The 24,169-nt window shown below is 43.5% G+C and overlaps 1 protein-coding gene across 1 annotated transcript in view; it reads left to right on the forward strand.

Moving 5' to 3' along the window:
* The window catches only part of AGBL1 (AGBL carboxypeptidase 1), a 485,420-nt gene that overhangs the window by 108,138 nt on the left and 353,113 nt on the right, over nucleotides 1–24,169 (forward strand). The window contains exons 11-16 of the mRNA XM_075897043.1: nucleotides 253–848; nucleotides 2,211–2,294; nucleotides 3,693–3,779; nucleotides 4,191–4,339; nucleotides 10,263–10,350; nucleotides 19,777–19,921. Coding sequence (XP_075753158.1) covers nucleotides 253–848; nucleotides 2,211–2,294; nucleotides 3,693–3,779; nucleotides 4,191–4,339; nucleotides 10,263–10,350; nucleotides 19,777–19,921 — 1,149 coding nt within the window. The remainder of the gene's footprint in view (nucleotides 1–252; nucleotides 849–2,210; nucleotides 2,295–3,692; nucleotides 3,780–4,190; nucleotides 4,340–10,262; nucleotides 10,351–19,776; nucleotides 19,922–24,169) is intronic.

Here is a 24,169-nt window from a genome sequence, read left to right on the forward strand (position 1 = left end):
GGTTACCCATCCAACAGCTGATCTAAACTGACCTTGTTTAGCTTCTAGGAACTGATGAAAGATCAGCTTGTATGACTAGGAATGGTGGCAGGTAGGCTGTGGATTTCTGTCTCTCTGGGTCACTGAGGTGAGCAGAATTTTGAGAGCCCTGTAAATGAAATATTTTCCCTTTTCTTCCTTGTGGCATTTTCTGTGGAAAGAGACACCATCTGTCTTTATTTATTTTCTTTCTTTTATCCTTTAAATCTAAAGGAACTGGAAACAGAGTCTGAAGATAAGAACGGCTCTGAAGATGTGCCTGGGAACCTGCTGGGCCCTTACCCCCAAGTCATTCCAAATGCTGCTTTTAGGAAGGAGCAGCATTGCAGACACATAGACCAAAGTGCCATGGGGCCAGACACAAGGGAAACAGCTTTCAAGACTCCAATGCAGAACTGGGAAAAGAAGGGGAACTGCACGTCTCCAGGCCTTGAAAAGCGAGCGATGGGAGAATCAGTCCAAGATGCAGACACTCTTGGTGAAAGAGACGATCTATGCAGGAGTCATGCATCCACTCTGCATCCTCTCCTAAAAGAAGCCTCTTGGGACCCAAGAACATTTCGCACTCACTGTGGAAGCTATTTCAGCCCCAGCCCCGTGAGGGGAGTGGGAGCCTCAGACATTGTGAAAAAGCTTCTGGAGAGACACCAAGGGGATATCCCATCGCACAGCCCTCACTTCTACATGGCCAGGGCTGGAAGCACCAAGTCCATTTTGGATTACAGAGTTTTGGCGTTCCCTGATTTCTGGGGTCACCAGCCCCCTCCTCATTACCAATCCCTGCTGGAACGGAAATATGGAGTACAAAGGTGATTCTGCTTTATTGCCATCCTACAGGTAGCTCTCTGAAGCTGGCTAAATAAAGACTCACCTCTTACAGTCTTGGGGACTTTCACATCTTACTGGTTGGCTCCTGATAGGTATTAATTATCACTTTTGTATGAAGTTTCGTAGGTCTCTGCAGAACCCACACAATGGTTTATAACAATAAGGGGAACCAAGCTACAGGCTTATATTATTTAGATTTTTCTCTTAGATTGAAGAGACTGGCATCTATGGGGCTCTTGGCACACATGCGGAGTTAGGAGGCCTAATTTTTGCCTCTGCCAGTGGCCAAGTCATGTCACCTCTCTTGGCCTCACTTTCCTTTTTTGGAAAGTATCAGTGAATAAATAGTTCTCTGCCTCACCTGCTAAAGTAATTACATTTCTAAAGTGTGCTGGGATCCTTCCATGGAAGGAACTGTGCACCTGACAAGTAACATTAATGATCTGAGGGGGAAACTTGGAAGACAGGATTCTTCTCATGACTACCCATCCTTCTCCTTCCCCTTCCCCAAGCATATTCCTCTTCCGTTACTTAAGAGGGGCAGTTGTTCTGAGTAGCCAAAGGGACTCTGACCAAACCCTAAACAGGCTGCATGATTGTACTTTCCCTTCAACTAAGCTCTAGGACTGAACAATACTAATAACATGGCATTTACCAACGCCATCAGTTTCTGAGCTTTCTTGAACCTCAGCACCCTGTAGAGATGGGAACTCTTCCTGCAGCCACTAAATGCCAGGAATCTTGCTCCCAGAGGCAGTCATTCGCTCCTTTTCCCTGCACTAATGTTCTGAAAACCCTGATTTTATGATCATAACAATATATGTAACTCTACAACTAAGAAAGGGATAATCGTGTCGTTCTTCAGTGTTTAAGCTGAGGTCAGGAAGGAAATCTCAAGAACACATTTGGCATTGTACAATTGATTGTTATGGGGGGAGGTTGGATGGGCTCATTAGCCACTGTTGGAGCCAGGTGGCTCCTAGATAGGTCAATAGTCTGATCCCTTGTGACAAATTCCCCATTGCTAAGTGTACATAACTCATTCACTGAGACTGAATGAGAATAAATGGAAATAAATCCTGCAGACTGTGAATGACAGTCATTTAAAAGTGTTTTCCAATTGTGAGAGCCATGCAAAAGCCAAACTGCAAAAAGTGTTAAGGGATATTTTTGTTTAAAGTGAGTACAGGTGTGTAAATCTACACAGGGATATCCTTTCTCCCCCATCCTTTGGAAAGAATATAATACGCCTCAGTTCACTTCTTCAGCAAGGATCCTCCAAGCCAGAGGTGTGTGTCTTCCAGTAGCCACAGACAGACTCACAGTTTGTTTTTCTTTTCCAGGGACAAAATATTTGAGGATGTTTGTCGTCTAATCCAGCCAGGTGATGTGATAGACAAAGTTGTCTTTGATGTAGATGGGTGCAGGTAGGTATTCCTAGTAGTGTACTGGGATTGAGGGCACCGCCATTCTAATTTTCACACCTGCTGTCTGGTCACCCTATCTCATACAATGAGCTGCTGCTGCCCCTTTATGACTCAGCCAGGTCACACTATGCATTTGCCCTTCTGTGGTACCAGAGTCTTCTTAGTCATTCTCTTAGTGGCTGGCAGGGGAAACTGGGCCTGCCATCTACTCCTGGTTCTGGCACAGGTCCTCTAGCTAACAGCCATCCCAGCCTCTTGGATCTTGCGGCCTTTCCCTAAGCCCTTTCCTTGCCATCTGCTACTCTACTTCCCTCCACTCCTTAAGGCTTGTCAGGGTCACCATTCCCTCTTCCCAGGGGGAAACAACAAGCTACATATCTCTGCTGTCTGCTACTTCCAAACATCCCTGCCATCTCCTGGGAAATGACCACAATCTATTTTTAACAGCTCCCTCAGCTTCCAAATTCCTGTCTTTATAAACCCCAGTCCTGATTGCCCCCCCCCCTCAGCTGAGCTCCCTCGCTGAGTCAGGGGATTAGCTAGCCACCTGACTCCCCTCAGCTGTCACTTGTTAATTAGGCCCCTTTTCAATCCACATGAATCTTTTTTGGGCAAGTGTGAGGTAAACATCCCTTCACAGTCTGTCTCTCAGCACATGGCTCCAGGAAAAGATATGTAGGTTATTGTGGAAGAGACATTGAAACCACCAGCCCAGGGCACAGCAGCAGGAAAAACAAAACAGATACTGGGTGGTTTTAGCAAAGCAATGGAACCTAAAAGTAAAAGGGGTGGAACCATGGCTCTGTGCAATAAGGCAGCTGTGAGACCCATCTTAGGTTCTCTGAACCAGGCTGGGCCCCATCATTATTGCCCTTGGGAAGCAGCAGCAGCACAGCGCAATGGAGAGGTTTGTGAAGAAAGTAAATTCTGAGGAAAACACCAGTGGGTCTGAGATTGTTCTCTTAGCAACACAGTGCACAGAAAAGTTTGAGGTGACTGGGCAGAGATTTTTAAGAAGAGGAGAGAATTTTAAATTTGCTCAAGATAAATTTAAAGGCTCTAGAATTGAGCGGAGGGCATAAAGAACTTGGGCAGAGTCACTTCAAGCAAAGGATAATAAACCTGTGGAATAAGTTAGTGGGGAAGGTGATTGGTGCAAAGAACCTAAATGAGATCAAGGAGTATATGGATCTGTTGTTGAAGATGGAAAAATTGAAGTGGGGGAGCAGGATGTAGAATCATTCCATGAAGGCTAGTGCTTTGAACTGCATGGCAGGGCAATTGTTGCTCTTATACATCATCTGTTTGTAAGTATAAATCACTATATAAACTATATTTTAATGGTTACTGCTCCTTAAAGTAATGTTTGGTGGTACACACATCTCTGTTTTGCTGCAGCCCCTCAGACACAGATGCTCCGGATTGTCTTAGATTCTTCTCTAAATTTGAGTCAGGAAACCTCCGCAAAGCTATCCAAGTGCGCAAGTAAGTAACTTTGATCCCAAGAGTGCCTGTGTCATATCTGGCCACACTTATAATATCTCTTATGTGAAAAGATGAAGTACTCTGGACTTTATAACCCTTAGCAAGGGGAGTAGAGTTTATGAATCAGAGGTGTTAGGTGGCATGAAGTTAAAGGAAGTGAGAAACCAAGGTGCAGAAAAACATGATGCTGTGCTAGGGTAGGACTTGAGGCCAATGGCACACTTGGATGCTATTGACTTTGATGACATCCCCCTACCACTGGCGATGTCAGTGACACTCTGCCCCATAGTTGCCAGTGCCTGACAGCTGTGGTATTTGTATGAGGCATCTGCTGCTGTGGGTTCATTACAATCCCACCCCATCGTTTTGTCTGGCCCACAGTGACACCATCTCATATGGCTTGCTCTCCAGATTTGAATATGATTTGATTCTGAATGCCGATGTGAACACCATCCAGCACCACCAGTGGTTTTACTTCGAGGTCAGTGCCATGAAGCCAGTCGTTCCCTACCGCTTTAACATCATCAACTGTGAGAAGGTCAACAGCCAGTTTAATTATGGTATGACCCTTTGAGTGGGCTGGGGTTCCCTCCCATGCACGGAGATACACTGCTGATTCCCTTAGGGCCTTCAACCTTCTTGTATCTGTTAGGGTGTGTCTACACAGCAAAGTTATTTCGGAATGACTATGCGAGCATCTACATTGCAATTCTGTTGTTTTGAAATAATTTTGAAATAATAGACAGGATATTCTGACTTCTGTAAATCTCATTCTATGAGGAATAATGCCTATTCTGAAATAGGTATTTTGAAATAAGGCATGTGTAGATGCTCCTCTTCTGCTGTTTTGAAATAGTCCCTCACCGGGGCCATTTTAAGTTATTCCTTCTGGGGTTCTAAATCGAGATAGCAGGTCTACATTACGGAAACCTGCCTCGGATTAATTTTGAGGCTTCCCTGCAGTGTAGATATGCTATTTTGAAATAAGCTATTTTGGAATAACTATTCCAGAATAACGTATTCTGAAATAACTGTGCAGTGTAGACCTAGCCTTAAAGTTCCATAGGTCATGTTTACTTGCTTAGTCATGGTGTGCAATCTGACCCTTGGAGCAAGGATGTTAAGCTACCTTCTTACTCCTTTTCCTTCCCATGTATGTTACTAAAATGGGTTAAATTCCCAACTTCCACTACTACTACCCATTTCATAGCAGCTAAGGTCATCCATCCTCTGCTGCTATGTCAACCTTCTGAGTTAGTAGAGCTGGGTGAGATCCTTTTTTGCTGCTCACTAGTTGTTTTGAAATCAGCCAGTAAGGGTCATAACAAGGCCTCAAAAAGAGTTCTCTCTCCTCAAGGGCACTTAGGGCTGGGGAGAAGAATTTTGGACGTCAGGGTAATAATCTTGGAACTGAAAGGCAGGAGTTTAGAGTCTAGGATATTTAAAAATGGGACTGTGGGGAAAAGGAGGAGTATCTATTTGGACTGAATGAGTGATCAGAAGTGGGGAAATCTCATAAGGTTTGAATACATTTGGCTAAACTTCAAATAAACATCACAGTTTAGGAAGCTTATTGAGAAATTAAAATACACATCCAGACCTTCTGAGGTTTCTGCCAACATTAATAATAAAAGATTCTGTCTCCGTTTTTGAGTTCTATTTGCAGTCTGTGGTTCAGGAGGAAGGATGTGATCCCATAAAACAGGCAGGCAAATCAGAGCTTTCTGTGCCCATTTTAGAAGAGAAATTATTTATTTAACATGCAGACCTTGTGTTTCAAATCCTCAGCTGGCATAGCTTGGCATTAGCACCATTGCTTTCTATGAAGCCGTGTTAATTTATACCAGCTGAGGGTTTGGCCCAGAATGTTTTAATAAGTGCCCAGTTTCAAACATTACTTCGCTCCATCGCCTTTTGGATGCATCCACACAAATCAACAAGGGCTCTATCGCTGGACCAATGTACTCACAACAAATAGCAAAAGGTCTTAGGGAAGGTCTACAGTACAGAATTACTTCAATATAATGATGTTGCTCAGGGATGTGGAAAATGCACACCCTCAAGGAATATATAATGATCTATACGAACCAGAGTTTTTCCTGCCAACATAGCTACCATCTCTCACAGAGGTGGATTAGATACACAATTGTGAACACTGTCTCCTGTCAGCATGGAGTGTCTTCACTGAAGTGCTACAGTGGTGCAGCTTTGTCAATACCCCTAGAATAGCTTGCTCCTAGAATCGCTTGCTGAGTGGTGAAGTTTATTATAAATCACTTGCCCTTTAGGCCTAAGGACCAGAATTCAAGTACTGAAATAGATCCCAAATGAATTTGTATGGCCATGTGTGACAGATCCAGACCAACTGGCTGTCATGCTATAAGTTTTTGGGGGGATGTGTGCCTGCCCACATCTAAAGGATCTCCCCCCAGCCTAAGGGGAGGGTCCACAGAACTCAAAGCACCAAGTGATTACAGGGGGCAAATTAAGAAAAAAACAAGGACAGGTGTGGAGGTCAAATGGCTAAAATGAGGAAACCGAATGGGGACACCAAGGCTACGTCTAGACTGGCACGATTTTCCGGAAATGCTTTTAATGGAAAAGTTTTCTGTTAAAAGCATTTTCAGAACAGAGCGTCTAGGTTGACATGGACGCTTTTCCGCAAAAGCACTTTTTGTGGAAAAGCGTCCGTGCCAATCTAGACGCGCTTTTCCGTAAAAAAGCCCCGATCACCATTTTCGTGATCGGGGCTTTTTTGCGCAAAACAAATCTCAGCTGTCTACACTGGCCCTTTTGTGCAAAAGTTTTGTGCAAAAGGACTTTTGCCCGAATTGGAGCAGCATAGTATTTCCACAAGAACACTGACAATCCTCCATGAGATCGTCAGTGCTTTTGCGGAAATTCAAGTGGCCAGTGTAGACAGCTGGCAAGTTTTTCTGGAAAAGCGGCTGATTTTGTGGAAAAACTGGCCAGTCTAGACACAGCCCATGTTGCACTCTAAAGAGGGCAGAAGTGTAGACATAGCCTCAGTCTGCTGCCACATAATTAAGGCAGGCAAACACCTGAGGCTAGTTAATTGCTGGCCTGAAGGAGCATGCCAATCAGACACCTGCAGTTTATTAAAGCTAGGGGTGCTACTTTAAAAGGTTTCCCCAGGGAATAAAGGGGAAAGGAGAAAAGGGACGGACCGAGAGGAGGAAGTGTGTTTGCAGAGAGCTGAGAAGGGAAAGATTCATTCAGGTACCAGAGAAAAGGCACTAGAGGAGCATTTGCGGAAGTGGCCCAGGGAAAAGGCTGCTGTCTTGGGGCTAGAGTAAAAACCTGAGCAGTTGCTGCTGCCTAGGGTCCCTGGGCTGGAACCTGGAGTACAGACTGGGCTTGGGTTCCCTGCAACCTTCCAGCACCATAGAAAGACCAGATTCTGGGAAAAGAAGGCCCAGAGTGAGAGGGATCTCCCCTTCCCCAATCATTGACTTTGCCAGTGATTGAAGTGGCTCTGTAAGATGTAATCCTGACCTCTAGAAAAACATAAGAGGCAGCGTGGAGGGTCACAGCAAGCCACTAAAGCACATAATAACCCCCTAAGAGTATAGGATCCATGGGGCAGAGCCAGAACTTTGCCATACCATGCTATTCCACTTTTTTGAATCACCAAACAGTTTGACATGACTGGGTAGTTCTCTCAATTGTTTGAGAGTGAAGTGCACTGAGGGAGGATGGAAAAGGGGCTGGTAGAGTACCTCTTGAAACCTATGGCATAGCTCTCAAAGGTATGCCCTATGATGTTGCTTCAGTATGGTAGACTCAGGCCCCTTCTGGTGGAAGGTTCCCCAACATCTGCTTCTCAGATTGTAGCCAACTCTTATTGGCCTCTCTCTTTTTTGTGAAGGGACAGGAGTTGCTTTATAAAATGTGTAATTAAAATTCTATTTGGAAGAAAAATGTGAAAATATCCTGTGTTAGGAGCTAGACCCAGGGCTAGCAGTTGTGTGGTCTGTGATCAGTATGTGTGTGATGGCCTGTTGGGAAAATTCTTGTCTATTGCTTCTCATTCTTCAAAAATGCATTGGTATGGGATTTACAGAGTGGGGCTCATGAAAGTCCAGCTCCTGTACAAAAGTAGTATGGGTGGCAATGGACTATAACATGAGTTGGCTTTGTACTGTGGCTGTCCTTCTGTTCTGCCTGTCAGATAGATGATGCTGTGTAATTTTCGTATCAGTGAAAAGACATCTCAAGGAGCACTGGAACTCAGCAACAGAGAGGGACAGAAAATTGATTTTTTTTCACGTGACAGAAAATTTTGAATTTTTGATAAAAACATGAAAACTGAACTGCTTGACTAGAAACTAAACTTTTCTATTGAGAAAATGAAAACAAAAATATTTTCGTTGGTCTAAATCAGTTATAAAGTTTTGTTTTGATGTAATCTGACAGTAAACTCTGTCCTGCTATGATGACTCCTGGGAGTTGTCGTTCTGGTACCTTATCTTTTCATTTTCCCCCCAAAAAAGCTAGTCTCCTCGAGTGGTATATCTCCCATGATGCAACATGGTGTCCCTCTGGTTGCTGGTCCATGCAAAAGCACTGCATGGACACATGAAGCAAAAATGGAAAGGTCAGTCCTAGATGTGGTTGAATTATATTTCAAGTTTCTTTCCACATTACTTTCCTGTTGAGGTATGGGACAATCGTGTGCATGCTAAGAGATATCTCACAGCTGTTAGTGTTGGTGAGTTACACAAAATAAATCCAAAGGGAGGAGGCAAAATGCAGGAATTTTATGACCCCCCCCTCCTTTTTTTGTAACACAAGAAAGCCCCCAGCATTAATGACACCAACTTGTATCTTGTACATCTTGGTATGCCTGCGTACATAGGTATAATGGAATAGATTTAACGAGCAGCCTAAAGAAAGCCAATAAACTGGACTTCATGAAGAAGACAAAAGCAGCAGGAAGATAAAAGAAAAGAAATAGATGGGGAAGAAGCTATGGAGACCATCAAAGAGGAGGACAAGAAGTATGGATGATATTTGCATAGTTCCTCTTCAGCGCATATTGTGATAATGTGGTGCACGTCAGGAAGAAGGTGGCCCCCATGGTATCATACAGTCCACGACATGAGTGCTTTCTAGGGCACCCAGCTCTGTATGTTCTTATGGGAGGTGTCATGGCTCAATCCCCCAACTTGACACTCTATGTGCAGAAATGGGGGGGGGGAAGGAGGCTGGATAAACACTGCAAAACCTGTCTCTCTGATTCCCAGAGACAAACTTATTCAATCTCAGTCCCTCAGATCCAAAAAAACCCAAGACTGGTTCCGTCCTGCTACCACCCAAGTGATTAAAAGAAAATATAAAATAAAAACCCTTTTCCAGGGAAGAGATCAATTTGGAATTTCCTCCCTAAGGGAAAGCTCTCCCCCCTGCATCCAAACTCCATTTTTCTTGGAGTTGGGGAAACAAACAGAGGGAATATGTAGAGAGCAATGGACTCTACCCAGGTAACTAGGCACTTAATCCTAAAGACACAACAATTAACCAATACCGGTTAATCAAAATTAAAAAAAGGAAAACTCTTATATTATCAAAACAAAACTAATTTTGCAAACATAGTAAATCGACTAGGTGGGAATAACCATGAATTAACTTAGACTCAGGGAAAGTCCCTGGGCTGTAATCCTTAGTTACAAAAGAGAAAAACAATTAGCCAGCTCAGACATGATTTCCAAACAAGGAAAACAATAAACCCTTACTATCTAAACTTTTCCCTACTTACACATTTCAATAAGTCTGTTCTTGGAGAGAGAGTGCATCTCCCTCAATACCTGAGGGAAACTGCTGTGCTCTCAAAACAAAGAAGAGAGAGAAAAACCCTCTGTCCCAGTTTGAAATTCCTATCTGCATTTTTATTGGCTGACTGTCTGAAACACCCCCTGGCCGACACCTTTGTTAGGTACGTGAGTTAACCCCTTAGCCACCAGGTGCTAGTCAGCACTCTTTCTGTTTATGACAGAACGTTTAATACTTCTGAAGCATCCAGTATTAGCTGAGGTTAGCAAAAGGTATTGGAAAAGATACCTGGTCCCTTGGGACTCTTCCATTATGGCAGGAGGTGGATTTCCAGCCTACTAGACTTATTATTGATGCATTCTAGTGGGTTGGAGAATCAAAGACTTGTTAACCAGGTCACTAGTCTGTCCAGTGTACTCATTCTCCCCCCCCCCCTTTCCCTTCTTCAGTCCCTGCACGAGCAGAGTTGCTTGGAATCTCTCCCCTCAGAAAACCCTGTAGGTCTGATCCATTTTCTACTCTGCCTGTAGCTGGCTTCTTCTCTCTATAATTTTCAATAGAGAGCTGGCTGTTTTGAAATCAAGACAGGGATGAGGGAAAGGTGTATTTGCTTTTGGTAAAAGAGCTTCAAGGAGCATATACACATGCAGAAGAAGTCTTATAATCTGAAACTTCCTTTGTTTTATGTAGGCATGCAGCCGGTCATGTATTCAGTAAAGGAAGCTCTCCAGGGCAAGCCTCACTGGATTCGAGTGGGCTATGATATCTGTTATTACAAGTAAGTGTTTAATTGTTGTGTTTCTTTTGGCTTCCCTTCTCCTGCTGCTAACGATATTCATGTCATTAACTTTCAGACACCAGTGCCCCAGTTCTCAGACACTGTTTGTCAGCTTCTCACATTCTGCACTTCCGACAGCAGGGGTCAGATGTGAGCAAGATGCTGTTATTTGGCATGCATGGAAGAGGGAGGGTACATGCAGAATTTTCTCTTCTGGAGTAAAGTGGAAGTGGAGAAGGGAGGGGAGAACCACATGGTGGCAACATGAAGCCTTCTTCAGGTGTACACAGAAGCATAAAAGAGTGGTACCTACGTAGCTTCCAGGTCCTGCTGCAGTGATTGGCAGAAAGGTGGTCTGGGATGCCTATCTGTTTTTCTTTTTCATCTCTAACTTGTGTCATTAGTGTGACAAATTCAATACAAAACACAAAGTCTCAACAGACTTTGCCACCCATTCTCCTTGCCAAAGGATGAACTCTGATTTCAGATTAGATTCATCTGGGTGTTTCAAAGTGGGTGTTTTGAAGATAGATTCATCTGAGTGTTTTCTCCAGAAATTAATGTACTGTATGGGTGAAACTCAGTCCTTTATGCTCTGCTTTATAAGTAGAAAAAACAGGGCCAACAATCAGAGAAAGCACACATAGATTGCAGCAGGTCACTACTGGTGAAACTACTGGTCCTGAAGACGGGTGCTTCTTCCTGTGAGACTGCAGCCATTAGAAAGATACCAGAAGGAGGAAACTAAAGGAGCTATGAGGGCTGCACTGGCACTCAGCTCATAGAAGGGGACTATAGAAGAAGACTATGCAAGAAGAAAGTGATCTGAAAGACCAGGAGACACTTAACAAGCAAACAGACACAATCTAGATAGAACCTACAGAGATAGACAGAGAACCATTTGCAGGCCGGCTCCACACAAAGATTGTTTTTCTAGATTTGGAGTCAGCTGGCTTGGAGAATGAGAGATCACTCCTATTGTGTTCATCCACAGAGGAGACCAAACTATTTTAAAGACTATGATACCAGCTGAGTCTGTGCTAAAGATAAGACTCCAACTCTGCTATGGACTAGCAACCTAAGGTTGCCAACCCTCTAGGGTTGTCCAGTATCTGCGGGAGTTAGGTTAATCTTTAATTAAATATTAATTTTTATGTCGTGTGATAAAACCTCCAGAAGTGTGTCCAACAGAAATTGGCAATCCTATGGCAACCTCTGGACAAAGAAAAGTCATGATGGGAGGTCTGGGCATTAATTACAATGTTTTTAATGCTGATATTAAAATGTTAGGATTTTCTTTTAAAAGGATGATGGAGCAGGTCTGTGTTCCCTGGAGGGACTATTACTGATGGGGTGTACAGGGAGTTTGTCCATGTGGCTGAATTCCTTCCAGATTGTATGCACAGGGTTTAATGATCCACTTGTTCAAATTAAACTGTATTCTATTTCACTCTCTGTTACTGGACCACATGTGTCATGTTTAGGGTAATCTCATCCACACATAGTCTTGTGTGGCTTAGGGACTTGTATAACCCCAGATGGAATGAATGCTTTTCTCCATGCAAAATAAGGTTTTGTCTTGCTTTTTACTTGTGTTTATACATTTGGCCTTGAGGTTTAAATGTCATTGTTCTCACTTGCATGCATGGCATTATGGGCAATCCAAAAACTGCTGGGTGTATTTACTGCAATATTATTGCCTTTCAGGAGAAGCACAGAGCTCCAAACTAATGTCATGACAAGAGGGGGGGAAAAACCCTTCTAGTTCCCTGTGAAAACAAGCCCAAAGTCCCCAAATAAAGCTCTCTTGGGGGTCAAGCATGATGATTCTTTTACCTCCAATGGGTGCTTTGTCAGTAACAGTTAAAATAACCAATTATCTTGCTCAAATAATGCCCCCATACTCATCTGGCTACGTCTAGACTGACATGATTTTCCGCAAATGCTTTTAATAGAAAAGTTTTTTCCGTTAAAAGCATTTGCGGAAAAGAGCATCTAGATTGGCACGGACACTTTTCCGCAAAAGCACTTTTTGCGGAAAAGCATCCATGCCAATCTAGACGCGGTTTTGAGCAAGAAAGCCCCGATCGCCATTTTCACCATTGGGGCTTTTTTGCGCAAAACAGTTTTTAGTTGTCTATACTGGCCCACTTGCGCAAAAACATTTCCGGAAAAGGGCTTTTGCCCGAACGGGAACGTCAAAGCATTTCCGCAAGAAGCACTGATTTCAGACAGTAGAACGTCAGTGCTTTTGTGCAAAATCAAGCTGACAGTGTAGACAGCTGGCAAGTTTTTTCACAAAAGTGGCAGTTACGTGCTGCTGTTGGACAGCTGGTCCCTACATAACTTTATTAATCATATTTTGTATGTAGTGAGTAAGGGCCAGCCAAGAGTGACCCCCATTGTTCTAGATGTTGCACCAAGCCTGTAGCCTTTGGCTTCTGTGTATGGGCTCATGACTGCAGGCAGAAGAAGCACCAACAGATGTAGGACATGCAATGCTTGTTTACATGCTGATTCCAATGGAGATGGCTCCTAATGTCATTAACAAGGCAGTTATTGGGTGGTGATTAAACAGCAGCTGACTGGTAAATTTAAGCTATGAATATGCAATTACATTCTTAATCATATCATGGCCAACGATAAAGTTGAGGCATTAGCATAGGATTGTTTTGTTTTGGCATATGTAGTATCTTTCAATTGTACATTCAATTACACATTAATATATTTGTATATTGTCATTTATCAATCTGTTATTTGTAGGTTAACATGTGTACACACAACCCTTCTTCTTTCATCAATCACACAGCAACAGCCCAATCACGGAAGCTTATAGTTTACCAGTCTGTAGGCAGCAAATCTAATAGCAATCCGAGTCTGTGGCTCCTCACACCAGTCGGCGATGGGAACACTTGAAGGCAGCATGCTCAGTGTGTTGTGGCAGAAGAGACCTGTGTATTCCCACAGCACTCTGCTCATGTGGGATAGGGATGGAAACAAGTAGCTGACTATACAATTAACTGATAAACCGAGGCTTATCGGTTAATCTCGTTGACTACTCATATTCCCTATCAGAGGCAGCAGGGCGGGGGTATATGTGGAGGGGGAGGCTGCTGAAGAACAGCCTCTATCTGTGGCAAGCCTGAGCCCACTGTGGGCAGAAGCTGCTTTGTGGAAGCAGCCGCTGTCTGCGAAGTCCAAGCTCCCCGTGAACAGAGGCTGAAGGAACTGCTGTCGGCGAAGAGCTGGGACTCCCCCGCGGACAGGGACTGCTGCTGGACCAGCCTCTGTCTGCAGCCAGCCCAGGCCACCTTGAACAGAGGCTGTTTTGCAGCAGCCTCCACCCCCCACTCCCGGCAGCAGGCTCTGTCCATGGGGAGCTTGGACCCCCCCGCCATCCACAGACAGGGGCTGCTGCCTCTGTATTGGTGCCTACAGCCCCATGCTGCTGTCTGCCAGTCTGTGCAGAGAGCTGGTTTTTAAACTGGCTCCCCTCATGGCCAGGCTCCTGCCTGGCACCCTGTGCTGCTGCCTCTGATACAGAAGCAGCAGCGTGGAATGGCAGGGGCTTGCCAGGAGTAGGGCTGGAGTGCACTGGCTACTGGCTCTGCTTCCGGGGACTATCAAATAGTCAAGTCACCAATAAGAATTCATGAGGTTATTCGACTATTCATTTAGCTGGTATTTAACATCCCTAATGAGTGTTGGGTTCTGGAGGAAGCCTCATCCCACTCTCCTTGACTAGAAGAAGGTTATCTGTGAACCCAGACCTTGAATGAATAAGTAAGGGGAAATTCAGAGATGCTAACATGCCCATTCTCCCACAAACTCCCATCATTTCTCATGTCCCATAGCTCTGATTTGAAGTAGCCCCTGTGCTGAAGGACAGTGGTATGAGGCATATATATGGGTTGTCTGTGTAATACACTCTGGCTGATCTTTACTGACATTCATCTTCACTGGTGAGGGGAGATGAGAGAGCTCACTCATGAAGATGGATGTATTACCTCTGCTCTGCCATCATATACCTTTCCCATACATCTCGTGAGAGATTTTATGTTATGGAGAATATTAGCAACTCAGCTGTCAAAAGGCATCTTGATGATACTGCTGCTGAGTTTTATTGCTTCACTGTGTGAAGTGCCAGGATACACCCATGATAAATAGTCCCAGTTATTATGAAATTGTCTAATTCACTTGTCTTGGCAGCTGTTTATGCTAACACAGAAAATAATATTCCTTTTCATCAAATTATTTAAGGAACATGTCAGCATATCAAATTGGGGAAAATACTCTTGGGCATTGGTTTCACGGTTTGTTTTCAACTCATTGTCTAACCCCCAACTGTTCTGGTCATTGGATGGCTCAAAGGGTTGGTAATGGGCTCTGAAGCAACAAAAAATATTAGGGGGCTGGAGCACATGATTTATGAGGAGATGCTGAGGGATTTGGGCTTATTTAGTCTACAGAAGAGTGAGGGGGTATTTGATAGCCTCCTCCAACTACCTAATGAGGGTTCTGAAGAGGATGGAGAGAGGCTGTTCTCAGTAGTGACAGATGACAGCATGAGGAGCAATGGTTGCAGTGGGGGAGGTCTAGGTTGGATATTGGGGTGGGGGAAAACTATTTTACTAGGAGGATGGTGAAGCACTGGGAATGGGTTACCTAGGGAAGTGGTGGACTCTCCATCCCTAGAGGTTTTGAAGTCCTGGCTTGACAAAGCCCTGGCTAGGATGATTTAGCTGGGGTTGGTCCTGCTTTTGGATAAGAGGTTGGACTTGATAACCTCCTGAGGTCTCTTCCAGCCCTTTGATTTTGTGAAGCATTGGTATCTAGTTCACCAACTGGAATCCTACCCAGGTCATTAATGACTGACTTATTCCCCCCAATAGGTGATTTTGCTGGCCTTTGTGATGTCAGAACAATGATTTCACCACTCTATCCAGAAGTCTTATGTTCACACTCTAAAAATCACTATTACAGTCAGTACTACCTGGTTCTATTCGTTTCTAGGGGAGAAGTCAATGCTTAAATATGCTATGAAATATGCTATGGAATGGTATCTTCCCTTTCAATCTCAAGAGCTGGTCTTGGCTACCCAGGGTTTAGACAGTGGGCTTGGGCCCATATTTACCATTTAGCCACAAGAATTGTCCTTTTCAGGTCACTAGGGCCGTGTCCACACTCAGGGGTTCTTTCGAAAAAAGTACCCTTTTTTCGAAAGAACTTCCCCTGCATCCAGACTCAAGCCGTGTTCTTTCGAAATTATTTCGAAAGAACGTGGCTTTTCTTTCGATGGCGGTAAACCTCGTTTCACGAGGAAGAACGCCTTCCTTCGAAAGTTCCTCTTTCGAAGGAAGGCGTTCTTCAATGTAAAGAGGCCGTCTTCGAAAGAGAGCATCCAGACTCGCTGGGTGCTCTCTTTTGAAAAAGCGGATTTCCTCTATCGAAAGATCCGCCTGCAGTCTAGACGCGATCTTTCGAAAGAGGCTCTTTCGAAAGAAGCCTGCAGTCTAGACACAGCCTAGGTGGGTGCTACTGCTTTCAACAGACTTTTACTGGATATCCAAAAATTAGAACACTGAAAAAGGGTCTGCCCCTTGGAAAGGGAACTCCAGGCTCCAGTGGCCATATACCAGACCTTTAATACCAGCCATTTCCTGATAGTTGGTTTTTGTTACTGTTTTTTCCATGATATCCTGCCCTATTGGGCACCTTGTTTTCTGCACTTTCTGAAAGGGTATGTCACATACAGATATCACAATATATGCATTTTACTTTGCCACTTTAGTCTAAGCTGATACCCAACTATATTTCATTTACCCCTTCACCCAGTGCCAGTGAAGCTTTCTATTGGCCACATGCTGCAGGTGATTGAGGGTGTCAAAGGGCCTCTTGAGTGAGTCAGACTGCTGCTGCCTGGCTTGGAGTTTTTCAGCTCCTGAGTTCTCATCTCAGCTCTGCTACTGACTTACTCTGTGGCTTTAGACAATTCTCTTCACCTCTGTTTGTTTCCCCAGCTGTTAAATGGAGATAATTATAATACCACCCAAAAATTATTAACAGGCAAGCAGTTTGAGGGTTAATTAACTAATATTTGTAAAGGGCTTTGAACATGACAAGTGCTATACACAGTAAGTGATGTGCATTACTATAATTAATTTTTTTTCAGTAGCTGCTGTTAGAAGTAAATTTCTTGTACACAGTATGCTTTGAGGGACAGCAGTGAGCTTTATGATTTGACTGTTATATAATTACTCAAAAGCACAGAAGATATAGCTTTCATGCTCATAAAGCCATCCTTGGGCCTTGAATATTTTTTCTAAGAAACAGTGTACTAGCTTCTGGAAAGAATGCAGAGCTCTGGTGCATTTTGGGAAGGAAGGATAAAATAGGTAGTAGGAACCAGAGGTTACTGTGGGTGAATTGTGTGACCTTTCTCACCTCTGCAGACCAACCAGATCTGAGAAATCAAATGTGAAAATATATTTAATGGACTTATTCCATGACCCATCCTAATATCACATTGCACATCACATTTGGGCATAACTTAGAAGGATTATGATGTATTGTTTGGATTCATGTAGCATTCAGGGACCTTCACCAGGATTGGGCTGGGAGCTGTATAAATATACAGACTCGACAGTCATAACCCAAAGATATTTACAAACTAAATAAGGCCTGGAAACAACATGTGGGTGTGCAAGCTGCCAGAACTATCAGTAATAGGATCATAGAGCTGTGTCAGTTAGCTACCGGTCTAGGTTTCTTCTTTTATGAATCAGTAATGATGAACAAAACCCCAAGATGTCACTAAACAGGAAGACCTGTCATTATCACTAGGTTGTTTGCAGTAGACAGCACAGCCAAGATGAATCTTGAGGTGATTTGAAAGAGGACAGATTAGAAAGCCCTGTTTGGGGGAGGAAGGGCATGTATGTGTGTCCTGTGCTGCTATAGCAGTGGGCATTGCAAATCAGCATTGAGGTTTGTCAGCAGAGCTGGGAGGAGGGCGACGAGAATCCCAGAACTGGGATAGCAAGTGGGCTGAATACCAGGATTGTGCTAGTGTCAGAGCTATGTGCTGGAGAGGCCCCAATAGGATACAAAAGATGTTTTGGTTAAGACTGAACTGTAGAGGTCAAGCTATGGGAGTTGGTGGAGGGGGAAACTCAGGACTGGAGCATTAGGACCAGTCTGGAAATGCATTGGCTGAACTATATGGATGAACAGTGGATAGCACCTGCCTGCCATACCCGTCTCTCAATCCTCTCACCAGCAACCTGCTGGGGATGTCTCAGGACTGTCTCAGAAAATCTCAGGGCTTATTATAGCATCTGGAGTCTGAGGTTATCACAACCACAAAAGTGAAATGAATAGAATAGAGATTGGGAGGCTATGCCCTATCCACGTAAATCACACAAATGAAGGCTCCTGACCCCTATACCCCATTATTCGGGTGCACTGGAAGAAAATGATACATTGTTGTCTTGATCTTTAAGAAAAGTGGATGAAATCCTGTCCCACCGAAATCAAATCCATTGACTTGAATGGAGTTAGGTTTTTCAGTCTAATATTTAAATTTATTTATTACTTAGTGTTTTTAAATAGCAGGGGGCAACATCTAGGTGTGGACATCAGCTGAGCATTACACCATTGTTTTTTTTGTTTCCATTGTGCCATTAATGCAAAAATGCTGCCTATAAGGTTTCATATTGTTGCCAGTGCCATTCCGCTCACGTGTTTGTACACTAAATCCATATGCTTTCAAAAGAAACATGCTATTGTGCTGTGTGTTTCTTATGATGAAGAGCTGATTATTCTGGAGGATTTGAGAAGAATAATTATCTCCTCTCTTCACCCTCTTGAATAAAAACAACAGAGAAATAAACTGGGATTGTAAATTTCAGGAGCTGAAATTGCATCTTTTGGTCTCCTGCAGTATTTTGCATTTTAATGCAACACTGATGATAACATTTGTCAGAAAGCCTCACAGTCCTTCAGAATCAGGTGGTTTGGCAATGGCATAATTGGTGCAATGTAGGAAAAATATTGTTTGAAATATACGTCTGGGTGCAATTTGTTTTGATATTTCTCTCTAAAGTGTATGAATAGGTTCTTCATCTGTGCTGAAGGAAAATGGCCCTTCTCATCAAGAAGTCACATCTATATTAGAATTAATCCCCTGCAAGAGAACCTGTGCCAAAAATGTGAAGGGAGATTTATGAAGTGTTGAAGACTCAGGTGCTCCTGTTACTGAAAGTGGGGAGGATCTGATGGGAGAGATTGGGTTGGCCAAGAGTTTCTTCATGAAATCATCTCCACTTCCTCAGTGGTGGACTTCGCTCAATCCCAGCTCCTCTCTGTGCTCAGTCAGGAGTTGTGCCTGATGACACATGGAGTATTTTGCCCATGTTCCTTCACCTCGCTTTTTCCCTATCCTTTTATGTGCTGTTCCAGTTCCATCTTTCTGAGGGTACGTCTAGACTACAGGGTTTTGTCAACGGAAGTTTTGTCGACAGATACTGTCGACAAAACTTCTGTCGACATAGAGCGTCTAGACACATTCAGTTCTGTCAACAAAGCAAGCTGCTTTGTCGACAAAACCCTGTAGTCTAGACGCAACCCTACAGGCAATAACACCTTCTGTCGACAGAAGGTGTTATGCCTTGTAAAATGAGGTTTACCAGCGTCGACAAAACTGCTGAGTTCTGTCGACGTTATGTCGACAGAAGTCAGCGGTAGTGTAGACGCAGGTATAGTGTTGTCGACAAAAGTCCACTTTTGTCGACAAAACTCAGTAGTCTAGACACACCCTTAGAGTGCACTGACTGGACGCTAACCCCTACAATGTCTACTCCTCCTTAATTGTCAAGGAGTCTTAGCCTCTTCCCACCCACCCATTCTCTGATAGCTCCACCTCCCCACACGAGATGAACTGTTATCTTCCCACAAGGCAGTCCAGCTGAGCCCCACAGGCCCAGGACTGACAGAGTCGAATTATGCCTCATGCTGCCACCAGCTGTTCTGTCTCTAACTCATTGCCCTCAGCCCTCTCTGACCATTGTATTCTAACTTGCTAGAATCCAGCTGTGGATGTTGTCACTAACCATCACCATGCTATCTGTGTCTCCATGTCTGCTGCTTCCTCCTACCTACCTACCTTCTATAACATGACCTATTAATGTATGCTGGAGACTGTTCTGTGGCACTGTGTTGCATGCTGCATTCTGTCTGTCATGGAACTGGTCAACTTGATCTCAATTTGGATCACTTACAGTTTGCACCATGCACGGTTGAGCTTGAAGCTCTGCCACAGCTCATTTACAACGGAGACCTCTCTAATCTTTCAACTCTTGTATGAATACACAAGATGAGGACCCCAAAACTGACTAAAATCTATTCCTCTTCTTTCTCATCCTCTAGAAACCATTACCAACGTAGTGCAGCTGCAGCAGGAGGCGCACGAGGGAAATCCTACTACACACTCACCTTTACGATCAAATTCCCTCATGGGGAGGATGTCTGTTATCTGGCCTACCATTACCCTTACACGTACTCTGCACTGATGGTAATGTTGGCCTGTCCAGGAGGAGACTAATGGGAACAAGGGAGGGGAACTAACTTAATCATCTATTATTTGATGTGGCCTTTGTGGCATTACTCACAGGATGCTAGCTATTTTTTCATAATGCTTTTACTGCCTGGTCCACATCATAGCCCCTGTCCAGTCTGGAGATCAGGCTAAAGTCAAAAGATAGCCATGAGTCTTAATTGCATGGAACAAGCTGTGATTTTTAGTATTTATCAAGCAACCCAAACATGTCACCATTCATTCTGTGCCCCAGCATCTCATTCTGAGAGATGTGGGCTGCTCTGGGCAAATGGAAAGCTAGATGGAAAAGGCCGATGGCTTCTCCTATGTGGCTAATCCTTAGCTGTTCCATGTTATGTGGAGGACCAGGACCTATTTCAGATTTACCATTAGGTGTGTACTTTGTCCCAGGGTACGTCTAGACTGCATCCCTCTGCCAACAGAAAAAGAAAGCCTTTTTCGACAGATCCTTTAAACCTCCTTGAGGGAGGCATAAGGGATCTGTCGAAAATGGCTTTCTTTCTCGACAGATCCCCCTCTAGACTGCCGCTTTTTGCTGACAAAGTGCTGAGTCAGCAAAACATGGCGGCCATTTTTATGCAAATTAGGCACGGGATATTTAAATCCCTGCCTCATTTGCAATGTTGACCTGCCTAATCTGTATCCCTCTGCCGACAGAGGGATGCAGTCTAGACATACTTCCAGTTAGGTACCCTCCTCCCCTTGACTCCCAGCTGTGCTCTGAATGTACACATGTGGGGTGGAGGGGAAATCACAACCCAAAGCGTAAGTTATTACTGTCTCAAAGCTGTGTTGAAATGGAAATTAATGATTGCCCTCCTAAGGAGAGGAGATTTCACTCAGGGTGCTCCTTTGTTTCCATAGGTGAATGGTGCTGGGAGAGGGTTAAGGGAGAAACAGTGTGTCCAGCTCACCTTCTGAGCTATAAATAGTGGGAAAATCCAGGGCAAGGCTTCTAAGGCTATGTCTACGCTGCAGAGTTTTTGCGCAAAAACTCACAGAATGTCCATACCTCAAGTGTGTTTTTGCACAAGAAAACTTACAATGAATTGACAGAACAGAGGGGGTGGGGGAGTTTGCAATTATAGGTATTCCTCTTTCTATGAGGAATAACTCCTTTTTGTGCAAGAGTTATTGTGCAAAAAGATGGGTGTGGACAGGCAGCAGGGTTTTTTGTGTGCAAAAACAGCCTATTGAAACAATCACAGGTGCCCTGGTGGCCATTCTCTTAATGGCAATCAGAGCTTTCTTGCAATTGAGCATCCATGCAGTCTGGATGCTCTCTTGCGCAAAAGTGCTTTGCTTTTCCGATGCGCTTTTGGAGTGTGGACGTACTCTTGTGCAAGAAGTTTTTCCGGAAGATCTTTTTCACAAAAAGCTTCTTGCGCAAGAAGCCTGCAGTGTAGACAAAGCATAAAGAAGGGAAGTATAAGAACATAACTGGGTTAGACCAAAGCCCAGTATCCTGTCTGCTGACAGTGGCCAGTGCCAGATGCCCCAGAGGCAGTGAACACAAAATGTAATCCTCACATGATCCCTCTCCTATCATCCATTTCCAGACAAACATCAGCTAATGACACCATTCCCACACATCCTGGCTAATGGCCATTGATGGACCTAACTTCCATGAATTTTTCTAGCTTTTTTTTTTTTTCTGAACCCTGTTAAATAAGGGGGGGGTACAATAAATGGAAGTTCCCGAGTCCCACTTCACTTCTCCCTTAATCATGAGAGAGAAACCTTTCTGAAAATTAAGATATTGGGCTTTCAAGCTGCCCCTGCCACCTTTAATTGTCTTGCATTGTGAAAAATCTCGCAGGGGTAAAAATGTTAGTCTGTATTTGCAAAAACAATGAGGAGTCCTGTGGCACTTTAGAGATTCATTAGGGCATAAGCTTTTGCACGTAAAACCCACTTCATCAGATGAGTTGGAGTGGAAGTTACAGAGGCAGAGGTCTACCTCATTAACACAATATATATACCTGACTCTGTAACCTTCACTCCAATTCATCTAATGAAGTGGGTTCTACCCATAAAAGCTTATGCCCTAATAAATCTATTAGTCTCTAAGGTGCCACAGGACTCCTTATTGTTTGTAATTTTCTTGCCATTAATGTCATCTACCCAATCCCTATTGCAATAGATGGATAAATGGAGCTATTTTGGATCCCCTACTGACTTTTTTTAAAGCTTAAACCTTATGAAATGTACCATTTTGCCCTTGCCCAAGAATGGAGGAGCAAATCTTCAAGTGAAACAGAATCTCTTTTCTTAGGTAACAGTAGCCATGTGAATAGTCCAGCACAGCAATGTAGTCCATGAGAGATTCATTCCCATTCTGAATCTCAACACAAAGTTGACTGCTTCACATCCCACTACAGATGTTCCAAAAGCTAGATTCAGTACCAGAGATCAATCAGGTCAAGCCCTGGCTGTCCAAAACATCTGCACCAGACCCATGGGGACCAATTATTTCCATAAGCTAATGTGGAATCAAGAGAGAGCTCCAGAAGTTGAATGTGGCATATATTTAAGCAGTTAATGAAAAGGCAGGCGTATGCCACAGAAGCAGGAGAATAGGGGACTGGGAGATGGATGGATGTGAAGAGTGGGCCTACCGAATTCTTTATTAATGAGCTACAGTACCTTGTCATGATTTCAGTATGTATTGATTCCTTCTGTTGGTATGGAATTTGTAGCCTGTGGGACACCCTGAGTATCTCACCTGAATGAATAGAATTGAGATGAAAGGTTGTTATTAAATTAATAGGGACAAATCCTGCAGTACTTACTCATTTCTTACTCATGGCTTACTCTGGTAAAATGCTCCTTGAAGTTGATGAGAATTTTGCCTCAGCAAGGATTGAATTAATTAAAACTGAGTCGAGGACAGCAGTGTTTGGACAGTGGGTATTAGCAATGGAAAAGAACTGATAGTTATGTCCAGTTGGTGGCCAAAGTAAGATTGTTGCCTACAATATATTCTCCAGAGTAGCTTTGCCTAGGCTAATTTAAAATGATGTGAGTGATGGGACTTGCACATTTCCCTTTGGAAGATTATTATACTACTGTAATTTGCATGAAGAACAAATTCTAGCTCAGGTCTGTGCACCGATAGCTTTTATTTTAGAGCATGTGCCTGTGTGTGAAATATGTCTTTAACTACAGACAAGTAATAAAGTAAATGTGATTAGCAATCCAAGGGCATTTGGGAAGATGATAAACTTCTATGTGGAGTTAGTGATTTGAGCACATTTTTAATAACACCATATATTTTTAATAATTTAAGACATATTTACAGCATATGTACAGAGGAATTTCATTTTCAGTGGATGCACTCACTAGTGCACTGCTTTTGACCAGTACTATCAAGTGTATTTGATGAGAAGTAATTCATTTTTTTTTTTAAAAAACCTCAATGTTTGCATGTGAAGCTATAATTCAGTGTTTCTCAAAGTGGTCCATGAAACCTCTTTGAGAAACATGCTAACCAGCTGAGCCAGTTTCTTTACTTACTGGTGCCATGATCATGGAGCCTTGCAGATCCCATTGGCTCCGGTTCACCGTTTGCAGCCAATAGAATCTGCAGGAAGCAGTGGCCCAGCCCACGCCATTTCATGTGCTTCTCTTTGGCTGCAAATGGTGAACCAGAGCCAATGGAAGCCACAAAGCTCCATGGCTGCGGCACCAGTAAGTAAAGAAACTGGCAGAACCAATTAGCATTTGTCTCAAAGAGGTTTCTTGGCCCACTTTGAGAAACACTGCTATAATGCAACAGTATGGCATGTGGTATCCATATTAGCAAAGGTTCCATGAAATTTCAGTGATTACCATAGCATATAAGTAACTTATTGTAACACGTCCTCTGTATCTGTGCAAGATCATTAAATAGGTGTAATAATTGCATTTACGCAATATAGCAAAATGGTTTATGAAATAGATCATCATAGGTATCCAGTGCATGTGTTGAGCTATACGCTAGATAATTGAGGTTCAATGAAAAGATGGATTAAAGGCCTGGTGGTAAGATTTGGAGTCTTTTGTCTCTAGATCAGTGGCTGAAATTCACCCAGATTGGTAGATACCAGAAATTGTACCTTCTGGTGACTGTGTGGTTTTCTGTGCGAACTGAGTTGATGAGTTTTAGCGATGGTTCCCTGTGCAACAGGTGTCCATATTGTAACTAACCTATTAGGGCATTCA

The sequence above is a fragment of the Pelodiscus sinensis genome, chromosome 14 (assembly GCF_049634645.1).
Source record: "Pelodiscus sinensis isolate JC-2024 chromosome 14, ASM4963464v1, whole genome shotgun sequence".
NCBI lineage: Eukaryota > Metazoa > Chordata > Testudines > Trionychidae > Pelodiscus > Pelodiscus sinensis.